This window comes from Caloenas nicobarica, chromosome 13, assembly GCF_036013445.1.
Source record: "Caloenas nicobarica isolate bCalNic1 chromosome 13, bCalNic1.hap1, whole genome shotgun sequence".
NCBI lineage: Eukaryota > Metazoa > Chordata > Aves > Columbiformes > Columbidae > Caloenas > Caloenas nicobarica.
Window position 1 is genome coordinate 3,836,145 of NC_088257.1, and position 14,060 is coordinate 3,850,204.

General features: G+C 61.0%; 3 protein-coding genes across 3 annotated transcripts; all 3 read right to left on the bottom strand.

Annotated features, from left to right (window-relative positions):
• Positions 1–1,803: 1,803 nt before the first annotated feature.
• Positions 1,804–4,690, bottom strand: B4GALT7 (beta-1,4-galactosyltransferase 7). Its single transcript, XM_065644239.1, is given in 7 exon segments — positions 1,804–2,293; positions 2,463–2,567; positions 2,753–2,836; positions 3,103–3,328; positions 3,975–4,331; positions 4,420–4,487; positions 4,490–4,690. Coding segments are annotated over 7 exon segments (1,197 nt in total). The 3' UTR covers positions 1,804–2,137.
• A 457-nt stretch (positions 4,691–5,147) lies between these two features.
• LMAN2 (lectin, mannose binding 2) lies at positions 5,148–8,757 on the bottom strand. Its single transcript, XM_065644081.1, has 8 exons — positions 8,609–8,757; positions 8,410–8,528; positions 8,176–8,293; positions 7,789–7,868; positions 6,526–6,687; positions 6,203–6,317; positions 5,767–5,886; positions 5,148–5,611 (listed from the first exon to the last, which is right to left on the bottom strand). Exons 1-8 carry the CDS (start codon positions 8,748–8,750, stop codon positions 5,451–5,453), a joined length of 1,017 nt encoding a protein of 338 aa, XP_065500153.1. The 5' UTR covers positions 8,751–8,757; the 3' UTR covers positions 5,148–5,450.
• A 1,310-nt stretch (positions 8,758–10,067) lies between these two features.
• LOC135994016 (ADP-ribosylation factor-like protein 3) lies at positions 10,068–12,177 on the bottom strand. Its single transcript, XM_065644283.1, has 6 exons — positions 12,103–12,177; positions 11,588–11,758; positions 11,383–11,499; positions 11,195–11,245; positions 10,300–10,485; positions 10,068–10,203 (listed from the first exon to the last, which is right to left on the bottom strand). Exons 1-6 carry the CDS (start codon positions 12,118–12,120, stop codon positions 10,156–10,158), a joined length of 591 nt encoding a protein of 196 aa, XP_065500355.1. The 5' UTR covers positions 12,121–12,177; the 3' UTR covers positions 10,068–10,155.
• Between the last annotated feature and the right edge of the window lie 1,883 nt (positions 12,178–14,060).

Here is a 14,060-nt window from a genome sequence, read left to right on the forward strand (position 1 = left end):
CGGAGGTGCCATGTCGCCAGGGCAACTTGGCTTCCCAGGATGGTGACAGCTTTAGTCTGGGGACATCTGCAGGCACCCGGCAAAGCAACTGCTCCGGGAAGCACCAGGGAGGAGGACAAGGACAGAAGGGGCTCAGGAAATGCAGAGGGCTCAGTGCCAGAGCTGGTGACGGGGCTGAGCAGAGGGGAACCGGCTGCTTGGCTGGGTCCGCCCAGCTCAAGGAGCCAGCAGCACCCAAAACACACGCCAGGCCCCCAGAGCAGTGCAGTGCAGTCCCACAGCCGGCACCCTCTGCTCTGGAGCGGCACAGCACCCTTCCACCCAGCAGCCTGAGTGGGCAGCCAGCCCAGGTGCTGATGGAGGAAAGGAGCCCGGTGCTGGCAGGGGTCTCCCTTGAGACTCTGGGTGACTCTGCCACCCCTCAGCAGAGCAGGGTGAGCAGCAGCATCCTAGAGGTCACGGTGCCTGTTCACTCCCAGCACAAGCAGGCACAGACCAGGCACTGCTCCACAGCCACTGCTCCTGCCCGGGCTCAAGAGCCAGGACCCCAGGGGGATGTGTGGACCCCTGCCCAGCTCTACACACCCCACCTCCCAGCAAAAGGTGCTGGTGTGGCTGATTTCTACCAAACCCAAACTGGCAGCCCCCAGAGCCCTTCCTCACCTGTCGGGCCCTCCCTTCTTCCCCACCTCGTGGATCTGGCCCTGCAGAGCAACCCAGGCACGTTCCCAGCAGCCAGAGGAGGACGTTCTCCTCCTCCTCACATCTGTCCCAGGGCACTCTCCCAGCAGTGTCAAGTGCTTCAGCTGCCTCCCATGGGCTGTTCTTGTCCCCAGGTCACCACACAGGTTGGGCTCCTGTGTTTGCAGGGTGCAGCTGCCTGGCCCCCTTCTGCTCACCAGCACCCCATGGCCAACACAGCCTTTTGCCTGGGCACCTTCCCTGAGCCGTTCACTGACTCAGGCCACATCCACAGTGCAGGACCTGAGCCCAGAGCAGAGCGCTCACAGGCCCCACCAGCAGCAGGGGACCAGCACTGTGACACACTCCGAAAGTAAATACCCCCCCATGTTGCTGGAAGGGGCAGCCCAGGTCCTCGTCCTGCCGTGCCATGGGAGAAACTGGCCCAGCGTTGAGGCAGGGCTGGGCGGCTAGAGCGAGGGGACGAGACCTGCAGCCTTACCTCTCAGAGCTCATCATCTCAAACCCTCCTGCTCCCACCTCGAGGGGAGCGTCCTTGCCCTTGCCTCACCCAGGGACACTCTTGTTCTCCTCAGCTCAGGTAGGCTAGTGGCAACCATCCTAATTCCTGCACTTCACCCACACCAGCAGCCAGTCCTTCCCTGGACACCTCACACAGGACCAGCACTGCTGGGGGGATATCAGGTTCTCCAGCATCCCCTGAAAAAAGGCTGAGGCAGCACACGCCACAGAAGTCAAGCAGGAAAGGGGGCAGCTCAGCCAGAACTCTCCTCCTTACTCCACAGAGAGAGAAGTCCTGAGCTACCTCAGCTGCTGACATCCAGCAAAGCTGCAGACGCTGGGGCTTGGGGCACAGCTTGATCACAACTGCTTCCTGCAATGAAGCAATCACAACACAGCCCTGGGGGTACCCGGCAGCTGAAACACAGGCACCATCTCACTTGAAGCCTGTTTCAGACCGGCTTGGCCTCCAAACTAGAACAGATCACCTCTCCAGGCAAAATGTGGCTGAGGCCAAACCAGAAATAGGTGTGCTGGAGCCAGCGAGGTAAAGGAAGCAGGGAAAAGGAGTGGCACGGCACGGCCCAGGGCATTCACAGCTCACCAGGGCATTCACAGCTCACGGGTGCCCTGATAGTTCTTTATTGTCCTCTGAGCTGAGTGGCAGCTCAGCCATGTCCAGAGCAGGAAAACTCTCCTGCACCTGCCCCAGGAGGCAGCACCAGCGTCCGCAGTGACACCACTGAGTCCCACTCTCGGCCTCTTCTGCCAGTCCCAGCAAAGCCTGGTTCTCAGCCTTTCCTGTTCCTCTGTATCTCACCAGCACCGCCATGCTCAGCTGCTGCAAAAATCCTGCCTGCTCCAAGCAGCGCAGCGGCAGCCCCGGCATCTTGGCACAAGCACAGCGCACACGACTGACGCATGGGATATGGGCTCAGCCAAACGTGCACCAAGGGGTCTCATTTGTATCACAGTCCAGCAAGATATTAAGGACGGTGCAGGGGGCTCCTGCCACACTCAGGGCTGTCCGAGACTCGATTCGGTACCGCACGTTGTTCAGACCTCCTTCCCGATCCACCTTAAACTGTTCCTGAAGAAAAGAAAGACCATTCAGCCCACGCTGGCTTCCAGCGGAGGGGGAAGCAGCCAGAGCCCAGGGAGGGAGTGCAGAGCTGGTAGGGAAGGATACGAGCAAGGAGGGCTCAGAGCGCATGTGGTGATCACAGCCCACATCTCCCTTGACCACACTGAGGTCTCACCTGCTTCTGTGCAGCGATGCGCTTCTGGTCTCTTTTCCTCCAGGCTGGGTCGTGCAGGTGCTGGAAAGTCTCATATCCAGTTGTGATTCCAGAGGGACGGCGAACCTAGAAGAGCAAAGCTTCTGTAAAGCTACTGGAAAATTCATCCGTACCCACTGCATCTGCTATTAGAGTGGGGAATGCAGAAGAGCTGCCGTCCCCAGGTCCTGACCTGGGCAGCTACAGCCGGGGGCCAGGTGGGGAGACAAGAAGAGCAATTTCAACCTAGGAGGCCGCGGAGCACCCCTTACCTGGAGACCAGCTCCTTTGATACGCCGATAAAACTCATCGTCCTCCCGTCCCCAGCCCCAGAAGCGGTTGGACATGCCATTGCACTGAAATGAGAGGGGCACTGTATCACCGAGGTCCCTTCCAGCACAACTCCCCCCACCGCAGAGGAGCAGGCACCAGCATCACAAGCCCTGAGCACCAGCGCAACCTCCCCTCTCCTGTCCCCCACCAGCTCAGGCTCTGTCCCCCAAACCATTTCGACTCCTTTCCCTCCTTCCCAAGCACGGAGTGCAAAATGTACAACTGTTCACCCTGACAATGTCATAGCCCCTACCCCAAACTGGCTGGGATGTCCCACCCGCATGCTCACCAACTCATAGTGCTGCTTGGTGAGCAGCAGGATGCCGCCCACGTAGGTCTTATAGTGGTAGAGCGGGTGCAGCTCCGGGGATGCCACGTGGAAGGGCCCTGCCTCCGGGAAGCTGTAGTCCAGCTGCTCGTTGAGGGGCAAGAGATCGACGTCGTGCATCGCGATGTAGTCGGTGTCGTTGCCGCTCTCCAGGAAGCCCACGTTGATCAGGGATGCCCTGTTAAACCTGCCGCGGGACCACGGACTCAGCGCCACACGCAGTGGCCGCCGTCCCTTCGTGTCCCTCTCCCGTGCTCCTCAATGAGGAATGTTCAACCAGTCCCCAAATGTGGACACACAGACATGGCGTTCCCTGGCTCCGCAGCACCAGGGCTGCCTGTCCCAAAATGCACCCCCACTTCTCCCTGCACAGGCAGGACACGCTGAGCCCGATGGTGACGCACAGGGGTTTGGCCACTGCAGACCCCAAGGGGCTACGGCAAGTCCAGGCTGGCCCCGCCGGGGCTGCACACAGGTACCGGACAGCGAGCCGGGGGGAGCAACTGCGTTTCCAAACACCCCACGGTATTTCTTTGGATTTCAACATCCCCAGATGTATAGTGCAGCCCTGTGACACTAGGGAGAAAGCTGAAATATCTGGGGGAGATAATGCTCTTCTTCCTTAGGAAGATAGAAACAAAATACCATTTTGTCCTCCTAGAAGCTCTAGAGTGAGTAAGTTTGGGGAGAGCATCACACCTCCCTGTTGGTCAGATCCTATACTTCTGCACATCACCAGAGACAAGCAGGAGACCCGCTTGGTGGGCACAAAGTTTTGGAGAAGGGCCCCCTCGCTCCCTTTTGGGGTTCTCTGCAGCGAGGGGAGACGCTACCTGAAATGATCCACCTGGTTGAGGACGAAGATGTGATGGCGGATCCTCTTCTTGCTGAGGAAGCGGTGCATGTAGGGCACGAAGGCCAGCAGCTCCTCGAAGCGCTCCCGGAACGGGACGAGCAGCGCCAGGCGATGGGGACCCCACGACGGCTCGTCCTCCGGCGGCGGGAGCGGGGCCGGGGGCGGGCAGGGCTGGCGGGGAACCCCCGGGCTCTGCCCCGCGCCGGCCACCGGCCCCTCGCCCGAGCAGCTGAGCTGGAGCCAGAGCAGGGAGGCGAAGCCCAGGAGCAGCGCCAGGAAGAACAGCGGGAAGACGGAGAAGCGGCCGGGGAGCAGCCCCAGGAGCAGCGGGGACCTGGGGCACAACGTGGGGTCAGCGGCCGCCGGGGACCCCCCCCGCCCCGGGCCCCGCCGCCCGCCGCCCTGCCCGCGCCCCCGCTCACCCGCCGCCGCGCAGGCGGAGCGCGGCCCTGCGGCGGGCAGGGCCCATGGCGCCCGGCCGGCCCCGCCACCGGCCCCGCGGCGGGACACGCTGGCTGCGCCCCCGCCGCTTCCCCCCGCCCGGAAACACGGCCCGGCCCCGCCGTTCCGCCCCGCTCCCTTCCGCCCGGCGGGGCGGGCCGGGGGCGGGCCCGGATGGCGGGGACACGCTTCCCCGCCACCGCCGGCCGGGGTGTCCCCTGCTCGGGCACCGCAACGAACCCTCCGGGACATCCCCCCTCCCTGGGCGTCTGCCCCGGGGCCTCCGCGGAACAAACCCCCCGAATCCTCTGGGACCCCCCCGGGATCGCCCCCTCGCCCAGGGACCCCCCCGGACCCCACCCAAGAATCACAGAATCATGGAAGAAACCCTCAGGATCATCGAGTCCAACCATAACCCAACTCTAGCACTAACCCATGTCCCTAAGAACCTCGTCTAAACGCCTTTTAAACCCCTCCAGGGATGGTGACTCCACCACGGCCCTGGGCAGCCTGTTCAACACCTGACAGCCCTTTCGGGGAAGAATTTTTTCCTAATATTGAGGCCATTTCCTCTTGTTCTATCGCTTACTACTTGGCAGAAGAGACCAACACCCAAGGACTCACCCCAACTGCTCCACACTGCAGCCCCCCCCAGCTTCCCACCCCATCTTTTCCCAGCCCAAACAGAGCCAGAGCCACAGCTGGTGTCAGTCCTTTAATGCCCCACAGCCCCCAACATTCACAGCCACCGTCGCTCATCTTCCCCGCCACAGGTCTCACCCTGCGGGGGGAGCGCTGGAAAAACAAGGGGAGCAACCTCCAGGCACCCCCCTGCACCACAGCCCGGGGGCAAGGGGCTCTTCTGCAGCGGGAATCACCCCCCTCAGTCCAACAGCCAAACAGACAAGTAAGAAAATACTTCTGGTATTTCTCAGAGACAACTTTTAGAAACCACAGTTTTTACAGCTCCCCATAGAAAAAAATGGGTTTGGGCACAGGCCCAGGTGTTGCACTAGTAGAAACGCTTGTTTCGCTCCTGACGCTTCTGGAAGACCACAGCTCCCACCACGGCGCAGACGATGATGCCCAGCAGCGCGCAGAGCAGGAGCAGGAACACCTTCCAGCCTGTCAGAGGCCCGCTTCGGAAATTCCCCGTCGGGTCATCCACGTTGTCTGCAAGGACAAGAGCAGTCGCACGGACTGACCCAACCTCGGCTCCTGCAGGGTCTCGCGGGGACTCGCAGCTCTGACATGTTTCAACAGGTCTTAAAAGCCCAGCCCCAGCGTGCCAACCCTCCACCAGAGAGGTTTCTGAGGTCAGAGCTCACCTTTGGGTGATTTAAGGAGGCTGACACTTGGCTCGATCTTGGTCCAGTCAACGCTCTCATCTTCTAGAGGGTGCTCTACCATGAGCTGGAATAGCTTCATCGAGATAATGTCGTGATTGTCTAGGAAACAACCATCAGCATCAAAATGCTGTCAGGGGACTCGAGAGATATCTGCGCACCCCTAGATGTGCTCTGCCACGTCTCCTTCCCTCTCAAACCACCCTCACACCCCAGGTACCAAACTGGGATCTGAAATGTTCCTCAGCTCTCAGATGCCTCATTCCCCAGGCCACGGGCCCCAACACAAGAGGGTTTCAATAGCCTGGTGAACAATTCCAGGGAAGGAAGCCACCAAAGCCATCCAGTGCCTCCAGAGTGTTACAGTCCAGGCCCCAAGCAGCAGGTATTCCTGTAAGCAAAGCCCCCTCCCTCTCACCAGACAAATCTCCAGTGCCAGCAGAAGCACCAAAGAAGTAGCCAGTTGGCAGCTGCACCCCTGCAATGTCAATGCAGTTCTTCCACTCATTCTTGTCTTCCACGTCCGTCATCACCTGTAAGACCAGAGGAGTGTCATACCAAGAACGTGCACTGCCACCCTGCCCACCTGCAGCTCTTCTGGAGCCAGAGGCGCAGGAGAGGCAGGTGGTCAAGCCTCAAAAACCATCTCCAGGTCACCTACTGACACAGCAACACCTGCTCCTTAGCATTGCCCTGTCTAACGTGCGAGAGACCCTGCAGAAGGTGTCCACCGCGTCTCACCGTCAGGCGGCCCCGGGAGTACCGAATGGCCAGGAAAGTGTCGTGGTTCTGGTTCCGAAGATCGGCAGTGCACCCTGCCAGCTCCGTCCAGCGCCCGTCCTTGCTGTGGTCGTACGTCAGGGAGCCATTGTTCACCATCGCAGAGATGTAGGGGAACACACGCTGCAGGGAGGAGAGCACTGCTGCTTTTGGCCTGCAGGAGCTTCCAGCTGCAGACCAAGAGCCACCTTCCCCTGCCTGGTCAGGAACCTGAGCGAGAATAGGATCTCAGCCAGGCACGGCAACAGAGCCACGGCTTTGCTGCACAGTTGGGTACAGAGGGCAGAACAACGAAATCAAGGCTCATTTTTAACATAAAACTGATTCCAAACTGAGTGAGAGGTTGTTCTGGCTAAAGCAGAGCAGCCATTTCTGACCTTCTGCATGAAGACCCCTGCGAGCCCCCACTGTACCACGTGGCCAGGGCAACCAGACAGCCCCAGACGTGCAGAGTGAGCACCCAACGGGGCAAGAAGTGTAAGAACAGAGAACACGACCCAGAACGGGCACAAATCTCACATAAGCAGCACAACTACACTCAGGGCTTTGTAGTCAGTGATTACATACACTGGGAGAGGTGAACCCAAGGCAAGAATTCACCTCCCAGCGAGCATCAGACAACAGGGAGATGGGGCATTTCCAGGTGCTTTATGACTTAAGTGTCACAGTTTTGGTGCAACAGATCTCACCAACACAGTTACGTTTTCTGATTGTGCTGTAACAAGATCCACAAACAAGGAGCAGGAGAGAAGAAAAGGACCAACTGCCCTTAAACTGATCTGTATTTTGGCCACAAGGAATTCTGGAGTAAAAAGCCACCCCAGAGTTTCTCTTTTAGAGACATCCAGGTTGGAAACAGAGAAAACGGCCAGGAACAACAGGGAATGATCAACCAAAGCATGGAGAAGCTCGAGAAATGACACTCGGGATGAATATACTTTGAGGTGCATAGTTTACACCAGCTCTGTGCTACCCTCTCATCCTGAGGGGAAAAGGCCTTGGAAACATCTGTGTAGTCAACAACAACAGAAGACGGAGCGAGGACCTTCTTATCTCCGTTAATGCACATACAAACTCTTCCTGTTACCAGCTCCCATGACAGGACGAGCAGCCCACTCTCACGTAAGGAGAGACTTTTCCTTGGTCCAGGCATGAAGCACTTGGAACACGAAGCTGTGAGGAAACAGCCTCCTGGGCAACAAACGAGCTCCCTGAACCACTCACCTCTGTCGCTTCATCGTTGGGATATGTATCAAGGAAAATAGCCAGTCCATGAAAGTTGTCCTTGCTGCCAAAGACGGGACCTGGAACAGGACAGAACACAGGGGACAGAACGCTCTCAGAAGGAGTTTGTGCTCAGAGACTTCTATTGAAAGGAGCTGCAGGAGCTGTTCATGGCCAGGCAGATGACTGAGGGCATCTGTTCCCACAGCAGAACGCACAGGACACGTCATCCTGATCTACCGAAACCAGACAGAGAGCAGCTCAAACGCCCTCCCTGGCGAGAAACCTCCCAGGACAAGCGCAGTCAATGCAAGGGCAGCTCCCTGGGCACATGCAAGTGCTGAGGAGGCCTCAACCCAGCCAGGCGACCCCCGCTGTGCACCGTACCTGGCACCAGCCGCTCCTGCGTGTACCACAGGGCCAGCCCATCCCCGTGCAGGTTCTTCTTGCCAGCCCCGTGGATCTTGAAGTGGACATGGAGCTCCCAGTCTTTGAGGAAGCAGGGCTGTGTGGAGAGAGCGCCCAGCGGCGTCAGGGCAAGAGCCGGGAGAGGCACTGGGGCCGCCCCGGGCCCCCGCCGGTCTCTCCCCGGGCCCCGCTCCGTCTCCCCCGGGCTCTCACCACACTGTTCCAGATGGAGCCCTCCCGGCTGCGCTCGTCGGGCGTCAGGCGGACGTACTGGCTGGTGACCATGGTGCTGCCCTGGAAGTCCCACAGCGGCATCGCGGAAGAGCCCGCGCCTGTGAAGGGGCAGAGGGAGCGCGGCTCAGCCCGGGCCGCCCTGGGGCTCCCGTCCCGTCCCGCCCGGCGCCGCGCTCACCCTGATACGGCTTCATCAGCGAGTGCTCCCGCTTCAGGTGCTCGCTGTTGCCGTCCGTGAGCTCGGCGGGCGCCGGGCGCGGCCCGGCCACCACCAACAGCAGCGCGGCCGCCGCCAGCAGCCCACCCGCACCCGCCGCCATGCTCCGCTTCCGGGAAGGCGCGCCGCTCCCGCCCACGGCCCCGCCCGGGAACGGCTGCCTGCTCCACCAATCAGAAGCCTCCACACCACCGCATTCCCGCCTCCGCGGGCGAGTGTCACTCCTGCCCGCCTATGGCGGAGAAGGGGGCGGGGCCAGGGAGGCGTGCGACTCCGGCCGCGCGCTGCGGCTGGGCGACGGGAGGAGTGGCAGAGCGCGTCCCGGCGTGCACTGCGCGCTGTGGCGCACGGCACGCCGGGATCTGTAGTCCGCTCTCCCTCCTCGTGCCCGTCACGTGCGCGGCTCGTGCCGCCCGCGGGGCACGTGACCCGCTCCGGCAGCCTGTCGCCATGGCAACGGCGCGCAAGATGGCGCCGGGCCTGCCGGACGGGGCTCGGCCCCTGGGAACGGCCCCAGCCCGGGACCCGCAGGCCTCGCCGGGCCGCAGAGCAGCGGGGCGGGGGCAGCGCTGTCCCAGCACCGCGGAAAGGACTGGCTGAGGCGGCGCGGGGGTCACAGGCAGCTTTATTCAGGGTCTGCAGGCAGGGCAGCGGGCCGGGGCCCGGTGCTGCAGGAGGCCCCAGCCCCACCGCAGCTGGTCTCCCACCCATCCCCAGCGGCGCAGGTGCTCGACTGTGCAGGCTGTGGGGGCCAGGGAGCTGCATCTTCCAGCCCTCGGGATGGGTGCCCTCAGCAGGGCAGCAGAAGCCCCAGCTTAGTGTGTTTTGGACAATGCGCTTCCCACAGGCTCCCTGGAGCAGCCCCTCTGGGTGACACACGGCGTGGCTGCAACCAAGGCTGTCACCAGGAGATGAAACACCTCCATGGGCGACTGCATGGGCATGTCCTGTCCATGTCTGTGTGCTTGTCCCAGGTCTTGTGCACGTGCGGGGTCTCCTCTGGGCAGCAGAGGATACCAAACCGAGCCCTTCCTGAGGCAGCGGCCGCGGCTGGGGCAGCACCACTCACATCCCTCAGGAGCGGAGGGGAACGCACACCCTCCGCTTGGCTGTACGCACCGTGTCTGAGGGTGCAGCTGGTGCCGTTGAGGGTGCACAGCGTGCCCCGGGCAGCGTGTGCATTGCAGCGGCCTCTGCAGGGTGTGCCAGTGGTGGGGATGCACCGGTCCTGAGTGGGTTCTTGTTCTGGAGGTGTGCAAGCCCTTAACACAGCGGGACATGTGCTTCCCTCTGACAGCACGGGGGCTGCAGGAGGGTTGGGGGTGTACGAGGAGCCCAGGGGGAGGGGAAGCCAACTGATGAGTGAAAGACTGGGTGGGAAGCCCATCTGAGCATGGCAGTCTGAGGCTCAGGGCCCAGATGGGCTTTTGGGGGAGGATTTAGGGACCAGGGCGGGTGGCCATGGCTTAGGGACCTGCAGCTCAGTCCAGTCTGGCACTTTGCAGCTCTTACTTCTTCTTGTTCATGATCTGGCTGGAAATCCAGTTCATCCCATCCTGGAGGGAAGAGAGAGACACAAGCACAACCTCGAGAGCGTGGCAGGTCCTTGGTCCTCTCCCGCCTGTGCAGAGCCCTCAGGCCCCCATCTCTACCTGCACTCCTTCCCCAGACAAGGCTGAGCAGGCCTGGATCTGCCATTCCCGGTCCCGGTAGGTGTGGAGGCTCAGCCCTTCTGCAATTTCAGCTGCAGGTGCTGCAGTCACTAGATCCTGCTTGTTGGCAAACACCAGCAGCGGGACCCCCGTGAGGGACTCCTCCTCGGTGAGCTCTGCCAGCTCCTGCCAAGAGAGAACCATCTCCCAGAGCTGCCACCCACTGCTGCCCAACTCCTCGGAGCTTCTGTCCTCTTGCCTGGGCTGCCCAGGGCAGGCTTGGGCATCTCACTCCCCCCAAAAGTGCATTGCTCCCCTTTCTCTGGTGCTTGTATTGCAGCCAAAGAAGCTGTGAGGTCTCAACATCCTGAGGGAGAGATGTGCACCCCTGAAGCTCCATCTGCCCTGGAGAGAGCCCAGAAGCTTCATGAGGTGCTATCTGAGGGCTGAAACGCTCCCAGCACTGAGAGCCTTGGGCAAAGGACAGATCCAGGAGGCTGCTGTCAGCCTTGGGCTGTCTGGCACAGCCACGCCACGGTCTGGTGCCGGTACAGCCAAGACTGGCACTCAGAGTCTCACCTTCCCCTCTCCAGCTTCATTCCCAGGGTTTGTGACTCTTAATTTGCTACTCATAAACCTTTGCTTGGCCATATCACTCACCTGGGAAGGTGGTAGAAGGGTGTGAGGCTGGTGACTGAGGGGTCACTCACACCAGGGGCTGTCACCCCTACACCCACCTCGGGGGGAGCTGCTGGGCACAGATCTGCCATGGGGTGGGGTGATTCTGTGTGCTGAGACCCCCCTTCATGAGCCCTTTGTACCTCTGGGACAGCATGGCCCCCACAGCGGTGCTGCCTCAGACCCCACAGCCACCCCCCGTCCAGACCCCTCATACCTGCCCCGTCTCTTCGAAGCGCTTCTGGTCTGCACTGTCAATGACATAAATCTGCCATGGAGAGGAAAGAGACAGTCAGCATCTCCTCCTTGCCCAGCTCTGCAGCCATCTGCCTTCTGCGGGGGCTGCAGGGCTCTGCTAGGGTACAGGGTTCCCACAGGGGGGCTGCGCGCAGCCACCCTACTCACCAGCAGGTCTGTGCTGCCCAGATACTTCCTCCAGTATGGGCGGATGGAGCGCTGCCCCCCGATATCCCAGACATTCAGCTTCAAACCATGCGAGTGGACACTCTTTATGTTGAAGCCCTGCGCAGGGACGCAAACTCCAATATCACCCAAGGAGAGAGAAGAACCTGCCACCCTCCTGCTGCCCATGTCCCCCAGTGGCACCTACCTGGGTGGGGGTGATGGTGCTGACCTCCTCAGATGCCAGGCATTTCAGCAGCGTGGTCTTCCCCGCGTTGTCCAGCCCCAACAGGACGATGCGGAGCTCCTGCTCTGGGGAGCCCTTCAGCTTCTGGATGACGGAGAGCAGCCCCTGGGGACGCGGGGTGCTGGTGGAGCCCTGCGGGGTGCCAGGTCACTGCAGAGCACCCTCATTTTGGAGTGGGGAGCTGGGTGCCCTGTTGGTCATGGGTACCCTGTGTCTACAGCCTGAGCGAAGCCCAGGGTTTGGCTCCCAAGGTGTCCAGGCTCAGGGTGGCCCCACAGCGGATCCACCCAGCCCCGGTCCCCCCCAGTGTGTGCTGTCCTCACCCTGGGAGCCCTGCCAGCTCCTGGGCATGCTGGGGGGACAAGCCCAAGGTACAGCCCTGGTCCTGCTCTTCCAGCTCACCCGGCACTGCAACCAGGAGCTGGTGCCAGCACACCTACCCTGGCACAGGCAGGATGTCACCAGACCCCGCTTACCTTCTGCATATCACCCATGGTCTGGCAGTCGCTCCAGCACGCCTGAAGACCTGCCCAGGGGCTCGTCCCCGGGGCTCACCGGTGGCTGCGTGACTGGCACGCTATCCGTCGCTGGGGGAGGAAGAGGATTACGGGCTCCAGAATTAGCTGCTGTTTCTCCATTTACCCACAGCATTAAATAATGCCCTCGGCAAATCCCCTAGCCAGCTGTCGCCCCGCCGTCGCCTACCCCCAGGATAAAACAGGTCCCGCTGGGCTGGGGCACTGGGGCACAGGGCATCCCTCTCCCGACGGGGCCAGGCTCTGGCTTGGGGATGGCGGCACAGCGGCAGGATGCGGTACCCAGGCACCACGGGCGTCACTGCAGGATGGAGCCGTGCAACCGGCGTGTGATCCCAGGGGAAGCACTGCAGCCCCATCCTCCGAGGTGGTCGCTGCATGCTGTCCAGGCAGCAGAAACAGGCCACAGGTATGGCCGTGTCTGAGGGCTGACACAGCCTCCCAGGAGAGGAGCGATGATGCCTCAGCACATCCCCATGTCCCACCCTGCCTGAGCAGGGTGAGGCGACACCAGCACCCACAAGCTGCCCCCTCGGAGGGTGGCAGGAGGTAATGCTGAGGCTGGAGTTGCCTGAGGCCACGTCAGCTGCTGCCGCAGCGCCCACTGCCATCTGAGAGAAACCACCAGGCACTGGACCAGGTCAAGGGCTGTGGTGTTTGCAGCCAGAGGTCAGAGATCGCACAAGACAGGGGGCCAGATGGGCACAGGCACCTTCCCCAGCAGCCCACCCCAGCACAAGTGGGGTGAGGGGCTAGTCTGTTCACCATTTGGATTAAATATATTAATTAAGTGATGTCTTTGATTCTTGCATGCCGCAGTTCAGTCCTTGGATCAGATTTCCTAGCAGAGAGGTTATCCTTGTGGTGAGGACCGTGAGTCACGCACTCTTGATGAGACATTTTTATTTATAACTCCCGTTGCAAAGCCAAGGCAAACAACACAGCTATGCTTTGACAAAAGGAAGGCGAGAAGCAGGATCACCCCCTTCCCCACTGCTGCTCTGTGGCACCGCCGGGGGCAGAGGAGCAGCAGTGGGGGCCATCCTCTGTTCCCCCCTGCCCACAGACCCTGCCAGGGCCGCGGCTGCTAATGCCGCACTGCTTTTGTGCACGTTCATGGTGGGAACACTTCATTTTTCTGTGCATAGATCTGCACCCAACTTAATGTTAGGGTTCTGCTTTTGATAGGTTAATCACCCACCTTACGTCCCAGTTATTAGCATTTCTATGAGGGGGTTGCCATGGTGCTCTGCGGTTTATCCTCTAACTGTTAGTTACTTATGTTTCCTAACAAATAGCCTAAAATATCCATGACTGGTTTGTGGTTGCTGATCAACATGGAACCCCAGCCTAGGAGATGGGCAAAACTGCTTAGGCATCAGTTTGGTGACTCCAAGCTGCACGTCCACCACTCCTGTGCGCCAGGCTCTGCCGGCATCCGTGGCACAGGCAGCTCTCCCCAGGCACTAACGGCAGCAGCAGCACAGCCCTGGGGGCCACCTTGGCCTACTGTTTGGCATGGGGCTGGGAGGCAGCTGTGTGCCCGGCCGGGTGTGACAGGGGCAAGCGGCACCAGGCTGGTGGAGCGACGTGTTGGGCATGTCGATGCCCCCCTGCCTCTGCAACCCCCTTCCCTGGGGTGATGTGGTGCTCAAGATAAGCCCCCTTGGGCTGCCCAGGCTGCTGGGAGGGGTGGTGATGGGGTGGTGAGCCCGAAGCAGCACAGGCCATGCTGGTGATGGGGACTGAGCGGGTGGGGATGGGGACTGGGATGGGGATTCAGATGGGGATGGGGTCAGGGGTGGGGACAGGGATCGAGATGGGGACAGGGGATGCAGATGGTGACAGGGATGGGGATGCAGACGGAGACAGGGATGGGGATGCAGGCGGGATGGGGA